General features: G+C 42.5%; 1 protein-coding gene across 3 annotated transcripts in view; it reads left to right on the forward strand.

The window, feature by feature from the left end:
- The window catches only part of DPYS (dihydropyrimidinase), an 80,651-nt gene that overhangs the window by 30,207 nt on the left and 33,622 nt on the right, over positions 1-16,822 (forward strand). For all 3 annotated transcript variants that reach the window (XM_059165811.1, XM_059165809.1, XM_059165808.1), the window contains exons 5-7: positions 646-802; positions 2,231-2,372; positions 4,682-4,824. In XM_059165811.1, coding sequence (XP_059021794.1) covers positions 646-802; positions 2,231-2,372; positions 4,682-4,824 — 442 coding nt within the window. The remainder of the gene's footprint in view (positions 1-645; positions 803-2,230; positions 2,373-4,681; positions 4,825-16,822) is intronic.

Genomic DNA, 16,822 nt, shown 5'->3' on the forward strand with positions numbered 1-16,822 from the left:
ATTCAGATCCTACCTCCTCAACACCATCCATGTTAAGTTGGGCGCATGTAATACACCTGTACAGAAGTTATTTATTTTCATCTTTCAATGGGGATAATAATAGCATTTTCCCCGTAGGGTTTTTGAGATAAAGTCATTAGAATGGTACACATACCAGTCAGCATTTGCTAGATTAGGCTGCAATAACAGCTGAATCGGAAATGTCAACAGTCTCCCAACTACTGAGATTTATTTCTCCTTTGGACTCATGTCCATCATGGGTTGGCACTAACTGTGTTCCATATTCTCTTCATTCTGAGACACAACTGAAGAAGCAACCTGTGGTAGTCTAAGGACAGAAGGAAGACTAGCATGTGTTACTTCCTTTCGTATTTAATTGGTCAAAGTAGGCTATGGGGTCAAGCCTTGTGTCGGGGAGTGGGTCTAATCATCTACCACAGCGTGCACTGCACCTGGGCAGAACATAGTAAATGCTCATGAAGCAGTAGTTTTCCTTTTTAAAAAATCCTGTCCATGAAAGGTGACTTGTGGTCTGGGATTCCTATTATCCTTTGCTAGCACAGAGAAGACACATATTTATGTGTTTTTCAGGTGGTTCTCTTGAGAGCAAATGAAGGGACTGAATGCTTCCTTTGACATTTCCAGGGAAAGTGGTCTATGGAGAGCCCATAGCAGCAAGTCTGGGCACAGACGGCACGCATTACTGGCACAGAGAGTGGCACCATGCAGCCCACCATGTTATGGGGCCGCCCCTGCGACCGGACCCCTCAACGCCTCACTTCCTCATGAATCTATTGGCTAAGTAATAATTTAACAAATGATTGTGAAGGGTTCTGCCAAAATAAGGTATCATAAGAGTCTTGGGTTTGAGCGGAGGACATCGTGTCTTATCATTTGATCTTCGTTGACCTCCATGCAGTATTCTGTTCTACTTGACGTGATGGGCTGTGAGGAGTCCCTCACCTGGGACCAAAAAAGCAGTGGCTTAATTATGATATGGTGTCAAAATCTCTCCCAGACACAGAGAAATCAGATAATTTTTATACTAAAATTTTACTCTCTTCTAACTTTTTCCTCGTCTTTTCTATCACCTACTGCCTGGAACCTAGTCTCTTCATAATGCTTAGTTTTTAATCATTCACATATTCTTGAATATTCTTCTATGGTGATATAACCCAAGAAGCAGATGTGCCTGTGTACATCTGATAGGTTATGATCTAGGGCAGAGCCACCGGAGGGGTGAAAGGCAAAATCCTGCCCTCAGAGAGGTTATCCCCATGAAGGTCATCCAAATTATTTTCAGAGATGCTACTTTCTGAGAAGTTATGATTACTTTTCTTGGAGACCCCAACACTCCCTATTCAGATACTAGACCCAAGTTAACAAAGGGTTTTTCACAACAAAAGTTCAAGAGTTCATTTACCTTTTTCTTTCAGCCTACTTCCTCCTTCACATGTCTACATCTCCAATATTGTTCACAATTCAAAGCAGGGCTCTCTGTCTCTGGTGATATGAACATCCTCATCCAGTGTCCCATCTCTGCTCACCTCAATGTTGCCATTTGGCCAGGAGCTGCCTCTGTCCATGTGGGTCACGGAGGTTCATCTTTGTGTAGTGCTCTACTCACAAAGAATTTTCCCTTACGTTATTGCCAGTGATCCTAAAATAATTATCATTGAGTGCACATCATCATCATCATCATCATCATCATCAATTTCTAGATAAGACTGAGCATTTGAAGGGTGTCTGGGTGGCTCAGTCGGTTAAGCGTCTGCCTTCAGCTCAGGTCATGATCCCACAGTCCTGGGATCAAGTTCTGCATTGGACTCCCTGCTCTGCAGGGAGTCTGCTTCTCCCACTGTCTCTGCCTATCTCTCTCTCTCTCTGTCTTTCATGAATAAATAAATAAAATCCTTAAAAAAATAAATAACTGAGCATTGGACAAACTCATAATCACAGAACTAGCATGTGATGGAGTCTAGAACCAGTTTTTCTGACCTGAGCATGATCTGGCTTCACATTTCTTCTAAGAGTATTATTTTCCAAAAGTGCTTCTAAAATAGAGATGGGTGTGGCCGAAATATGTGCTTGAAAAAGTCACTCATTGTCCATTGCAGCTTTCTGACTTTTAGTTGAGAAGGGCATCAGAAGAACAGGAAAGGTTCTGGTAGTTTTCTTCTGATGTCTTTTATCTACTCATCCCACACTCTTGTGTGTTCTTCTTTTTCAGTGGTGATCTAACCACAACAGGAACTGACCACTGCACTTTCAACACTTGCCAGAAAGCTCTGGGGAAGGATGATTTCACGAAGATTCCCAATGGAGTGAACGGTGTTGAGGACCGGATGTCAGTAATATGGGAAAAAGGCGTGGTGAGTTTTATAGGATCCAGTTTGTTTTGTTGAACTCTTTAGCCAAGATCTGGCTCATTTCAGGACCAAAGTGCCACAAACCTTCATAGAAAAGCTTTGTGATTGTTTTTATTAGAGCAGAGACTGGGAACGCAGCACCGTGACCATCGCCACCCCATCTTCCAGGACAATAATAAAAAATCATTTTCATCTCTGCATAATTGAGTTTAGATGATGCGTTGCATCATTATGCAGACATTAGGGGGTAAATTTAGATTGGGTACCAGGAGGATTCCTCTCTAAGTCTATGTTATAGCCCTTCTACTTGATTTCTTGTTTTTGAATCCCAGTTCCTCATGTATCACTGCTGTAAATACTTGGAATGATTGAAAATACATGAAGGATTTTTATTATGTTCGTATCTCCTTCTCATGAAATTTTTGTAGATGTCCCCTTTTAAGGATCTTTGTATATCATATTTTTGGAAACTGCTGTATAAAGTCACATAAATAAAAATCCAAAGTTTAGAAGAAGAAATTTTTTAAATGTCCATGATTTTAAAATGTCTCCTGGAGCATGGAGAAGAATCAGGTAGCTAAATGTTCATATGTTCACCTGTCCATCCACTTGACACGTGTAGTTGTACGGATCAGTGGGGAGGCTTGCCTGGTTATACCTGGGCCGCCATTTTCATGTCATTCTCACCCATTTTTCAGAAGCCTTCCCTTAGATGACATTATCTCACACCTCAGAATCCCCTCCACATACCATTCTTCCTAACTCTAATTATTTACCAGTTATTGTCAATTGGATTCCTAACATGTCTCCTTATTTACATCTTCATGTTGACTACTCTAGTTTGAAGTCTGTCTCGGTTGGATCGTTGCAGTAGTCTCAAAGCTGGTGCCCCTCTGCCAGGCTCTTGCTTGCTTATACTACATTGCCATGTTATCCTCTAGTACCAGTGCTGCCTTCCAAAAACAAAGGACTATTCATGCTATTTTCTTCTTTAAAACCCTTTAACATTTTCCATTACTTATAGGATGACATTTGAATGATCAGTTTACATGTAAAGATCTCCAAAACATCTCCATAGCCCTTTCTTCTACTAATCATCTTTCAGACCTTGGTACCACTACCCTAACTCTAATCATCCCACATGACTCTTCCTCTCTTTCTCTTTGCTTAGATTTTCTTGCTAAAAGTTCAGTCTTTTTCTCTGAACTTGTGCTATTAAAATGAGTATGTTCGTTAAAGTAAATTTCCATAATATAGCAAGTGTGTAAAAGACTTTTAAAAAATTGAATATTTCTTAATAATATACAGAAACTGTATTATTTTATGAAACATGAAGATGGTTGACTCATGGGAATATTACTCTCAGGTTGTGGTTCTTAATCATTTTGTGAGACATGGACACATTGGTAATTAAATAAACCTTATTAAGGATGCTCCTAACCAGATAAATGTACATAGGGATAAGCTCTCAACATTTAAAAAAACAAATCAGGGGCGTCTGGGTGGCTCAGTGCGTTAAAGCCTCTGCCTTCCGCTTAGGTCATGATCCCAGGGTCCTGGAATCGAGCCCCGCATCTCATCAGGCTCTGTGCTCAGTGGGGAGCCTGCTTCCCTTCCTCTCTCTCTGCCTGCCTCTCTGCCTACTTGTGATCTCTGTCAAATAAATAAATAAAATCTTAAAAAACAAAACAAAACAAAATCATATGGTTTTAGAAAGACCACATTAATCCACAGTATGTCCATATTAAAATCCCTTATAATAGACTCCATGATTATTGGTTCAAGTACATTTCAGTAGCACAAAATTTAATCTCTTGAGTTGATTTTTCCCCTTTCTAAAAGTCTTGTCATCTGATTTAAAGGTCTGTCTTATTTTAACTTTATAATATTTTACCTGTTATCTACATGACCATCTCATCATTCTTAGGTCTACAGTAAATAAGCCAGATCATAAATGCAGGAGGGAGTGTTAGTCAACTCTAAACAAAAATTGAAAATACTATTGCCAACATCCAGCTGTTGTCTGTGTGATTCTGGGAAGGATGGAGAAAATTAGTGAAGGGTGGGAGTTAAGCTTAGGTTTGTGAAAAGTTATCTTCAGGCTTGTGTTCACCCATCATCCCCATCATTATGATTATGATAGTTTAAGGCTCACCAGCATCCCCAGAGGCATTTGGCTCCACAGTGTAAGAAATTAGGTGCAGTTCTGTTGGGTTCTAAGAGATACAAGTCTTGCACTTTTATTGATAGGAGATGTTTAAGTACGTGGTCATTAAAACACATGCATTTTCTTTCTTGAACTGTTTTTACAGCATAGTGGTAAAATGGACGAAAACCGGTTTGTGGCAGTTACCAGCACAAATGCAGCGAAGGTCTTCAATCTCTATCCGAGAAAGGGAAGGATAGCTGTGGGATCAGATGCAGACATTGTGATTTGGGACCCAAAAGCCACGAGGTAAGCCTGTGTCCTTGTATTTTTTGGCTTCTCCATGGAAAAAAAAGCACTAACTTGCAAAGAAATTATTTATTGACCTCAATAAGATACTTCTTATTAGGTGATTTATTTACCCTTTGTTTTGAGCTTGTGCACAAGATTAAGTGTGTGTGTGTGTGTGTGTGTGTGTTTGTGTTTAGAGATTTCATCTATTTATTTGAGACACACAGGGAGAGAGAGAGAGAGAATAACGAGTAAGGAGGGAGCAGAGGCAGAAGGAGAAGCAGACCCTCTGCTGAGCAGGGAGCCTGACACAGGCTTGATCCCAGGACCTTGTGATCATGACCTGAGCCAAAGACAGACTCTTAACGGACTGAGCCACCAAGGCGCCCCATGATAAGAGTCCTGATGTACAAATATTCCTTTGTTTTCCTTGGCATAAAGGATGCAAAAGTTGTGTTCCTTCCCATTCCCTGGAGATGCGTGTGTGTGTGTGTATAACCAATATGAATTTACCACTTCAGTGGTAAGCTTGGCAAGCTCCCCAGTTCACATGGAGGAACGGTATAGAGAGCAATGAAGAAAAGAGGAGGCTTAGTTTGAAAAGGGCTGACTTGAAAACTCAAAATAATTATAGCCTTTTTAAAGCTTTCAGATAGAAAAATTCCAGCACAAAGGATGTCACTTTTAGTTAGCCAGATTTTCCGGTTGATTTCATTTTGAGCTTATCATTCCCAGTAGACTCCAGCTTTTTGTTTCCGATTTCCATAATTCTATGTTAATATTGCGGATTTGGCAATTTCCACCAACTCAGGAAAGCATTGAATAGAGAGGCTGAAGCCCTAATTTCTCCTTCTAAGATATTAGCAGAGACAACACCTGCATCCGAATTTGTATCTTCCATAACCTTCACATTTATATTGGAGAAAATCCCACATACTATAATGTTATCTTCGCATGTGTGCGTGCGTGTGTCGAGGGGGATACATGAGGCCTTCTACCTTCACTGAATAGGCATTTATTCAAGGTCTACTAGGTTAATTACTGTACGAAGCAAAAATCTCTAGTTTCTTGGAGGTGCTATTTTTCACAAGGGCCCAACTTTGATTGAAATGCTCCTGGGTTCCTCTGGGGAAGAGAAGATGGAAAAGCACTAGGGCTACCACGGCTCTGAGCTTAAAAATAAGCCCCTGATATTTCTGTAGAAAATGCTTGTCTTTTGTAGTTAAGCACTCCCTGGGCATCCATTGTCCCAACTCGGGCAGCAGTTCACAGGGTGGGCAGTCCCACAGCCATCACAAGCATTAGTGACCGTGTACCAGCCTGTTGCCGGCTTACGGTCTCGCAGCACAGTACACGGTGATATGAACATCTTATTTACGTAAATGTCCTAAGATACCAGCAAGGCAGAGCTCAGGGTCTTTGTTATGATGCTAACAAGGAACTATTGCTTATTTAAGGATTAAATATCTGGTGGTTACATCCTCAGGCCCCTGTCCCTGCAGAAGAAATGAAGACAGATAAAATTAAATTGGGGGCAGCTTCTCCACGAGACTAGAGAAACTGTCCTTGGGAAGACAAAGGGGGAAAAAAATTTGCTTGGATTTGGATTGGTGTGCGGATGAATTGAGCATGCTGTGTTTAGAGAGCTCCTGATATTTTAAAGATCACTCTACTCACGCTATTGTACACCCGGCAGGAGCCCGCCCAGCATCATTTCTGCTGTAATTCTAACGATTTAGTCTGCCCCGAGTACTGGGACAGATAGAGCTTTTGAAATGATTTGTGGCTTAAGGAGATGATGATTCTTAATCGGGAAGCCTCAAAAATTTTGAAAGGGAGAAAATGATCACACAGAAGAAATATTTATGAAAAATGGTGTTTTTGAAGCATTGCATCTGGGAGAGTCCAAATAATGATAATAATTAGCAACCATTTGCATTTGCAGAGTCCTCAGTGGTTTTAAAAAATGCTCTGCTAGGGACACCTGCGTGACTCAGTTGGTTAGGCTGCTGCCTTCGGCTCAAGTCAGGATCCCAGCATCCTGGGATCGAGTCCCACATGGGGCCCCTTGCTCAGCAGGGAGCCTGCTTCTCCCTCTGCCTCTGCCTGGCTCTCTGTCTGCCTGTGCTCGCTCTCTCTCTCTCTCTGACAAATAAAATCTTTTAAAAAAAAAATGCTCTGCTATCTGAAACGTGACTTACGAGGTAAGGCAGATAGGACTCTTCCTTTCGGCAGTGGCAAAACTGTAACACAATGGCGTCTGTGAACAGTGGCTTTGACTTTGCAGACTTCGATGTGTTTCACGAGATTTGGCACCATGCGATCTCCCGACACCAAAGCAGAGCACTTCCTCCTGGATGCGCCTGTTCATGGTCTGTGGTTTTCTTACAGTCAAGTGGGCCAGTCACAGAAAGAGTTTTTGAATTTAATTCTATTCTCTATTATTCCTTTTCAAGGTGAGGGAGAAATAAAAAAGTAGTCAATGGAGTGATCCAACCCCATTCCTAATAGCATCAAGAGCCACGGCAGGCTGTTCCCCGCAGCTCCCCTTTTTAACCCGACACCTGGCATCTGCAGCAGGACCCACCTGAAGAACCTCTTTGGCTATTTCCATTTGTGAGGGTGACCCCAGCTCAGGGGTAAAGCATGGTCTTCCTTACACAACCGGACAAAGAGAAATGACCCACACCTACGGGTGTGAATAATTCACTTACTTTATTTCCACATATATTGTTGCTTGGGGGATATTTATAGGCTGTGATTGTGTCTCTTTGAGTCACGTTTTTAGACAATATAAATTTAGAGCACTTTCACACAAGTTTGACTTGCCGATTTCTGTAACTTTGTCTGGCCCTTCCTTTCCCGTTGTTGCCGAAGAGCGCCTAACGATCCAGAAGAGTTTACTTCTTATTTTTTTTAGATCTGTCTATTACCTGCTTCATGGCCTTTGTTTTTTCATCCAAGAACTAACTAACTGAAGGTCAAACTAAAAAGTTTCTGTGCTCTTAGGTTTTTTTTTTTCTCTCTCTATGTTATCAATTCTCTGGTATTTCTTAAAGGAGACTTGTCCTTCACCTGACGGCAGTCATGGTAGCAGAAAATGAAATATTTGCATTTTCATGTATGTGTCTGTGGGATAAAGATACCCACTGACATTTAATTACCAGCACTATGACTTCCTCGCCTACATCTGCTGATCACATCCACCTAGGCACGAGGCTAAATGAAAACACCACGGCCTGAGCACCTGTGGTGTGGGTTCTGGGTCCCGGCTCCATCCGTGCCAAGCGGGGAACCAAGGCATATCAGTTACTGTCTCTGAGTAGCCCCTCTCTCTTAGGTAAAGTGAGATTATTAATAATGGTTATGCCAACCTCATCAGATTTTTATTAGAATCACAGGCAACAATGTGTGTGAAAATGTGTCTAAAGTAAGAAAGTGTTCCCTGGGTCAAGGTATGCACTGTCCTGGTTACTTCCTGTTTATCTAGCTGGGCTGGGGTCACTCTCTCCTGCCCGTCTCCCTTTCAAGGTGTTCTCAGGTATCTGCCTGAAGTGTCCAGGAGGCCAGGGAACCAGAAGCTTCTATTTGTCTGACCTTCAGATTCTTTTACAAAAAAACTGGAGTCCTCTTTGTTTTTCTTTTCTTTTTTACTGTCCTTTTGAAAAATGGAGAAATATACATCTTTCCTTGGCAGGATATACTGAAAGGATCCAGCCCCCTTTGGGTTGCTTTAAATTTCGTCCTCATCTTGCTTCTTCAACCCTTTAATTTAAGAATTTTCTCTAAGCCACCCTCAAAATGGTTTGCAATCTCATGATTCATCCTTTTCAACGTGAAAATTGCAGAATGTGGGAAACCGGAGAGAAGGGGCAGTTAGAGAGGAAGCTTCAGAGAATAATGAATCTGGAAGGATATTTGAACAAGAAGAAAGTGCATTTATAGGTGCTTCCTATCAAAAGAGAGAATTTTGGGGACACGGTCTGCGGATTCCTTATCTGGGTCGATCATAGCTTCAGCTTTCTCTATTCTTGGCCCGCCTGTTAGGAGAAAGTTGCTCATCTGGGCTGGCTGTTCCTGACCAAAATTTATACTGATGACCTCAACGAGGACCTTTCTGAGGCATGACAATATTTTTAACTTTTTCTAACTGCCCATCCGCCCCCTGGAGCTTCCCCCAACCTTCGCCACCGGCCCGTCGCTGCGGGAGTCTGCCTCTTCCTACCTTGCAGACTGAGCTCTGCTGTCCACTGCTCATCTGCTCCCCAGACCCGACTGTGGTCTTTAGTCACTGCCTTCCTCCCTCGTTAACAGTCTTGACGACAAATCCAGTTTTTAAAATAAATCTTTCCTTTCAGAATACTTTTGGATTTATAGGAAAATTGCAAAGATAGTATAGAGAGTTCCCATATAATCCACAGTCAGTTTCCATGATTATTCCCATGATAGGTTTTTTATAATTAATAAACCAATACTGATATGTTATTATTAACTAGGGTCCATGCTTTAAAGAGATTTCCTTAAGGTTATTTTATTTTACTTTAGAGAAAGGGAGAGAAAGTGCAAGCACCCACAGGGGGAGGCGCGGAGGGGAAGGAGAAGGGGGAGGGGGAGGGAATCTCGAGCCGACCCTGTGCTGAGCATGAACCCAGTCCCAGGGGCTGGGTCTCACGACCCTGAGGTCATGACCTGAGCTGAAACCAAGAGCCGGTGGCTTAACTGACTGAGCCCCCAAGGCGACCCAAGTTTTCCTTAGTTTTTACCTAATATTCTTTTTCCTGATCGGGAGCCATCCAGGACACCACATGGCATTCCGCCGTCATGTCACTCTAGGCTCCAGTGGTTTGTCAGTTTCTCTGACTTTCTCTGTTTGTGATGACCTTGGAAGTTTGGAGGAGTCCTGATCAGGCATGTTGTGGAATGTCTCTCTGTTATGATTCTTCTCGTGTTTTCCTCATGACTAGCTTGGGGTTATGGGTTTGGAGAGGCAGACCAGAGAGGTAGTGCTGTTCTCCTTCCAACCTCTCAAGGAAACATGGTCTCTATCAACAAGACTAAACACGAAGGCGAAAGAAACCAAAGGCCTGGGAGGAAGAAGCTAAGGCCGGAGGAGATTATGTGCGAGAACAGGTTCAGGCCGTGGGAGGAAGCAGGAAGGTGAGGAGGTCATGGGCTGCCTCTCTCCAGGTTTAATTTTATTACAGACAGAGATGATTTTAAACAGAGCTCCTCTAGTGGAAAAGCATCATTTAATCTAACGAATACAATGAACATATCTATAAGTTTTTTTTTTTTTTCCTTGAATGACACTGCATTTTATTTTACCTACCTAGTTTTGATACTAGCTGAAGGCTGGTGATGTAAGGGCTTCCCACCCAACCACACCAACACAGGTGGGCCACAAGGTTCCTTTGAAATTTCCGGAAAGATTTTAGCAAAAACAATCGCCCCACTGACCAGGTAGTATCTCAAAGGAGAGCCGCATGCATCTCTCCCCAGAGCCTGAAGGGGGCACCCACAGCCCACACTGAGACCCAAACAGGCCGTTTGAGGTGCTGGTTATGCAAGGAGCCAGCCTCTGGAGAATGAATGTGTTTGCTAATGATTTTTGGCTTTGTGGTACCTAGATGTTTCCCTCTTTTTCTAAATTCTCATTATTTATTAATGGCATGTAGAAATAAGTCTTCTGGAAACACAATCTGTAATCTTAAAAATGGGCTGCATTCTAGTTACCGAGAGCTACCAGAGCAGAGAAAAGGGATGGAGCATGCCTTTAGAAAAAAAAAAACCAAAAACCCAAAACTAAAAACCTGTGAAAAGCCGGATGATTCCAGAATGAGAAATCTGACATGTGGGATGAATGGTGAGAGAGAATTGGGAGTGGGAGTCTGTAGAGAAGGTTTGGCCATCCTAATGAGAGATCACCTACGACGTTACCAGCCTGCAAAAAGTTCCTGCAAAAATCAGCTGCAGAAGCTCTTCTGTGTCATTGCACAATAAAAACAACCTGCCTTTGGTGCATGCGGAGCCTCCACCTTTTTCACAAGTAAAGAGTCTGCTGCATTCAGCTCGATGGCTCCTCGACCCCATGTGTCTGTTGGTTGTGACAGAGATGCGTGTCCTAATGCTTGGCTCCTTGGGTCAAAGATTCAAATTTAAGGCCACATTCCTTATCTAAATGTTTGGTTCATTTCTGTAAAATATTGTGGTGCTTAGAGTCAAGGGGAAGAAATCAGGCATAGGATTTTTCATGGAGTGTCAAGAGAGAATCTTGTGGCCTCATGTAGTCAAGACGGAGACCCATCAAACTGGCCAACTTGTTAAAAATCGTATTGGAGAGGATGGCACGTAAGTTACTTGCCAGCTCCTGGCAGCGGCCATAACTCACGTTCTGGCAATTTAAGACTATCCTATGAGCTTCAGCTCTTCGGTATTCATTAACTAGCACTTAGTTACCATGGCAACTGTCCCTTTTCAGTATTTATGAGCTACAGGATCTCTCGCAGCATCCCTAGCACGCGAACACACAGCTAACACGTTGTGTGCCACGGAGCATTTATTTTATTTTATTTATTTATTTATTTATTTTTTAAAGAAGAACATTTAATGAAGACTTCTAGCTAGACTGTATTCTGCCAGGCATGCATGTTTTGCTCACAGCTATTTTCATTTATTATTTTTTAACTCCATTATAGCAGGCTTTGACCTTGAATATACCATTCTTAAAGGCATCGTGCCGTCTCCCTACTTAATTTCCTTCGCTTTCTCATCGAAGATAGAGACAAATGAATTTTACTTTATATTCAATGAGGAGTGATGACTTGCTGCCTATCCAAGGGCCCCTCTAGATTTCTGGGAGGGGGGGACTTGCGTGTGCACGAAAGCCAGGGAAGAATGACTACTTCACCCTTGGGTAATGAGGGTTGTGGAGCGCGGGAACAAAGAAGAGGTAAGGGAGAAAGTGTGCTTTGGCCAGGAGTGATGGCTTCTGCTTATAGCTGTTTTATCAGCGACTATTTCATGGAAGCTCCAGGCCTTTTCCCCTGAGGGGGCACACCAGGCATCGTTGGACTAACTGGTACCCTACACTGTTCCGCCACCTCCAAGGAAGCACATGTGCACGCACATATCAGCTCACACTCACGCCCACGCACGTAAACGCAGCAACTGCATTTCTGCTTATCAAAGTCAGCCAGCCTAAAGACTCTGCTTATGATGCTTATTTCTAAGCGGGTTTATAATTCCTCCCCCAGTTCCCAAAGGCACACCGTGGCGGTCCGTATGTGTGGAAGGAGAGAGTGAGAGGCCCAGGCCTCATACCCGGTACGTGGGTGGAAATGACAGTTCACTGTGTTGCCTCACGTCCATTCCTGGAGGCCACAACGGGTGAGGATAGGGTTGTCCCGACTGTGCGTTGTACAACTACAGGGGCACCCTTCCCATGGTGGTGACTATAGGTACAGACAGTAATTATGACTGGTTTTTGGCAGATGATAGCAATGTATCTTTTTATTTTTGAAGATTTTATTTATTTATTTGAGAGTGAGTGAGCAAGAGAGACAGAGAGCACAAGAAGTGGGAGCAGCAGGCAGAGGGAGAGGGAGAAGCAGGCTTCCCGCTGAGCAGGGAGCCCAACGTGGGGACTTGATCCCAGGACCCTGAGATCCTGACCCGAGCCCAGACACACGCTTACCAGACACCCCTGACAGCAAAGGATCTTGAGGAATAAGTGTTTTTTGCTAATCCACTCAAAATCCTGCCCATCACCCTGGTTCCTGGGGTCAGGAAGAGAACCACAGTGTAAAGCAAATGGCTTCAGGGTTTAATTCCTTTCACTAACTAGATGTGAAATGTTACTTAATTTTTCTGAACTTAGGTTTCTTTATTTGTAAAACAGGGATGATGGTAATGATGGCATTTATTTCATAGCATGACCATGAGTATTTAAGATAGTATGATGAAAAAGCCCAAAATAACTGAAGTGCTAGGTACAGAGTTAATGTTAAGCAGTGCGTGGCACACAGTAGATGCTCAGTTAGTAGTAGTAGGTGGTAGTGGCAGTAGGTAGTCAACTTACTGAATAAGTGGGAGCTATTATTAACTATGGCTGTGATTCAGAAGCCCTTGCGGTAATGCCTTAATTCAGACATGACCAAAAGATACTAGAATTCTATTTAATCTAAAAGTTCCATCTCCTTTGTGTCTTGCACACATTCAGTTTTTACCAGGAATGAATAAAATGGGGAAGCTTGGATGGATTCTTTTGGCTGAGATAACTTGATTCAAAGAGGACTCTTACGTGCCCCCACAGCTGACTCTTTGAAAAATTGTTTGCTGTGAAACTGTTCCAACCAACCACCTAGGATTTATTTTCTGGCCTTCAAAAGACGTTTGCTTTTTTTAAAAAGTTTTTGGCTATGCAGGCAGAAAGCTAGTTTTGCTGATTACAGATGGGTAAAATTTTAACCACTATTTATTTCAGCTTGTTTATTTAAGCATGTTCTTATGCAACTGAACCTTTCAAGTGAGCTAGAAAATGATTTCCAGGGACTTCACTACTAATAGTGGCATTTTTTTTTAATTATAAAAGAAAAGCAGCTTAGGAACAGAGTGATCATTTGATCATTGATTATTTGCCTTGGCCAGAGTAAGCACAGTTTATTTTAACCATTAGGGTAAAAAAATAAGCACAAAGGGGAGGTGGTTGTGTAAAAAGCATATAGGATTTCTAACCAAGAACTACTGTATTTTTCTTCCTACTCAACATACATTGTCTATTTTTCTGTCTCGGCATTTGCCTAACTTATTAACAGCTGCATCCCTAGGTTTCAAAACAGTGCTGGTACATCGCATAGAGGAGCTCAATAGTTATTTATTGAATGAATAAACCAGATACTAATAGTCTTGGGCCAGTGAGCCAATGCGTGATTTAAACATTTTGTTTGGGCTTTGTTTACCTTTTCCCTGAACTGGTTTAAGATCGGTTTTACATTACTTCTTTTTGAGTTAAAGAAAAAAAAAAATAGTAATTCTTGGCACTTCTTGCCTTCCTTCTTCCCCAAAGCAGTGGCTGGCAAGGATGTGTTCCAGAGTCAGTGGACAGTAGCATTGACAGAACTGGCCAGGAATGTGGCTTAAGCCAGGTTGGATCCTTCAGTGGGTCAGACAGTTCTGATTTTTGCCCAGACTCACTCTTAATTCTGGCCACTTATCGTAAAAAACACGGGAACCTTGGTTATAGAGGAAACAAGAAAACAAAGCAAAAATGGATCAAAAGAAATTTAATATCCGTACCTGGAAAGAATCCCAGGGTCCTTATGGTCTTAAAGCACAGCAAAGAGCCATGGCTTTTTACAAAGGCCTTTGGGGAAGGCATCAGTAAAACTGCACCCTTGCTGTCAGAAGAAGATCACAGTGGAAGTCTGTTTGAAGGCAGTGAGTGATGTAGGAAGGGCACTCTTTTCTAACGGCCTGATAAAAACACCTAAAAACTTAATTGAAGCTGATCTGCCTTCTCTTTTTAAGAGCACAGGTTCTCAAAGTATGGTCCCTGGGCCGGCAACATCATCATCATTTGGGAATTTATTAGAAGTGCAAATTCTCAGGCAGGGCCCCAGGCCTACTGCCTTGGAAACTCTGTGGGGAGGGCCCAGTGCTCTGAGTAAATTAACAAGGATTCTAGGGGATTCTGGCTCATATCCAAGTTTGAGAACCCCTGGTTCTCATAGAATTGGAGAAGGCTTTGGGATTCATAAAGTCCAATTAACTCTAGGCCGTGCTTGATTACTACCAGTTTTAAGGAAGTTACTACCTAAGCAAACCGTTCAGTCTTGCCTGGGATGGTTGTAATTGTTAGGATGTTTTTTCCTTTTTTGCATTAAAAATGACCCTCTTTCGAGCTCCTAAAATGTTTGCCTCTGGAGCCATGCACAATCTATCTATGTTCTCCTAAGGTCGTTCCTTCATTCACGCATCCATTCAAATATTTGAAGAACGTCATTGGCCCCCGATAAGCTATGCCATCCCCAAATAAGCATTCTGAGATCCTTCAGTAGATCCTTAGGCCCATGACGAGCAGAATCCCAATGTCCTGATCTAGTTCTGTTCACCCCTCTCTTGACATGCGCTTGTCCATGTCCTACAAAGATTTAAGTCTGAGATCTGCACATGATTCTGCCTAGAACACCACTGGAGCAGGAACATGCGAGGCGGGTTAGTTTTATACTAAATGTTTTCCATTTTCTTTATTACATTTTTTAGGATGCATCTTATGTGATTGCCATTTGCAGGTTAAAAACAGTAAAATGGGGACACCTGGGTGGCTCAGGCATTAAGCATCTGCCTTTGGCTCAGGTCATGATCCCAGAGTCCTGAAATCGAGCCCCGCATCAGGCTTCCTGCTCGGTGGGGAGCCTGCTTCTCCCTCTCCCACTCCCCCTGCTTATGTTCCCCTCTCTCGCTGTGTCTCTGTCAAATAAATAAAATCTTAAACAAAACAAAACAAAAAAACAGTGACATGTCACCAGGTGCAAGAGTATCTTACCGCATTTCTTCAGTTGACAATTTAAAAACTGGTTTTGGGCCTTCCTCTCGGATGTTTATGCTGAAAGGGCTAGGATTCTACTCAGTGACCACTTTCTGTATTACACTTTAAGTCCACTTGAGCAGAGAGTAATTTATAATGTCTAACATAATTTATAATGTGTAACATTATAATTTATTATAACGCTCAGTTTTGTAATAATTTTTAAAAGATGCAGTATTTAATATAAATACAAAGTGCAAAAAATAATGCCTTGTGTATTCACCCCCCCAACAACTACCTTAGATCGGGGATTTGATGTTTCCCGTGTGTTTCTATTTGTCCTATATGGGGATGCAGTCCTAGACCGTTATGTATATATACATATATATAATTTTGTGTATCTTTAGCTTTATATGAAGTGTCTTGTACTGCATATATTATTGTGTGACTTTCTCAGTACTATCCTTTTGGGACTTAGCCATTTTGAAATATGCAGGTTCTTTCATTCATGTGCATGGCTATATAATATTCTGTTTTGTGAACATTGCATAACTGATTACACGTTCTTTGCTCAGGAAGTTTAGGACATTTACGGTCTCACTATTTCAGACACTGTGGACATCCTTGTATACATGTGTGAGGGTTTTTCTAGCACATCCATCTGGCCCCTGATTTCTTTGATATCAAATAGTGTCCAATTTAGTCAGTAGAAGCATATAAAATCCTTGATTTTTGAAACTAAATGCAGATCTTCCCGTTTGTCCCCATCACATTTTATCTTGTCCTACCTTTGTTTACTCGGTTATTTAAAAAACCAGATATGGGGCCCTGCCATGACCCAGAGGCCACAGGAAGTAGCTGAAGACAAAGTGAATGAGGCATAATATCACTTTTTACCCAACGTGACAAGGGCAGGGTCCATGGAGAGGCAGTGGCCTTCCTTTTTGCTATAGTCATTGATTCTCGAGTTGAGAGTCTTACATTTCAGTATTAGCTCTCACTGCGGGAGAGATGTCCTCACTCTTACCCTATATCATCGGAGATGAAGGCCCGTGTGTGTGTGTGTGTGTGTGTGTGTGTGTGTGTGTGTATTCTCACAGAGCAATGAGCTGGGAGTGCTGAGTGAGCTGCCCGTCTGCCTGTGAATCCAAGGTCAGAGCTCCCTCACAGTTCTGCAGGGCAGCAGATGGCATGCTCTGTCCTTGGTGACAAGCATGTACTTGGCTGGCATGGGGCATGGGTCCTTGCAAATCTGCCAATGCTCCTGGACGTCACTCCCCAGCACAGTCTGGCTGGCAGTGGGGTCCCCTGGACATGAGATGACCATTGTCTTGTTTGTTTAAGAGACATCATGGGCCTATGAACATCTACTCAGCACCCTCCTGGCCGAGCGGCCTTTGCGCATCGGGGCGAGCAGGGGAGGGAGAGTCAGGAACGTCAGGTTTACTCTGCAGCTGCAGTCGGAATCCTAGGAAACCGCTTGCCTAATTT

This window comes from Mustela lutreola, chromosome 3 (genome assembly GCF_030435805.1).
Source record: "Mustela lutreola isolate mMusLut2 chromosome 3, mMusLut2.pri, whole genome shotgun sequence".
Lineage (NCBI taxonomy): Eukaryota > Metazoa > Chordata > Mammalia > Carnivora > Mustelidae > Mustela > Mustela lutreola.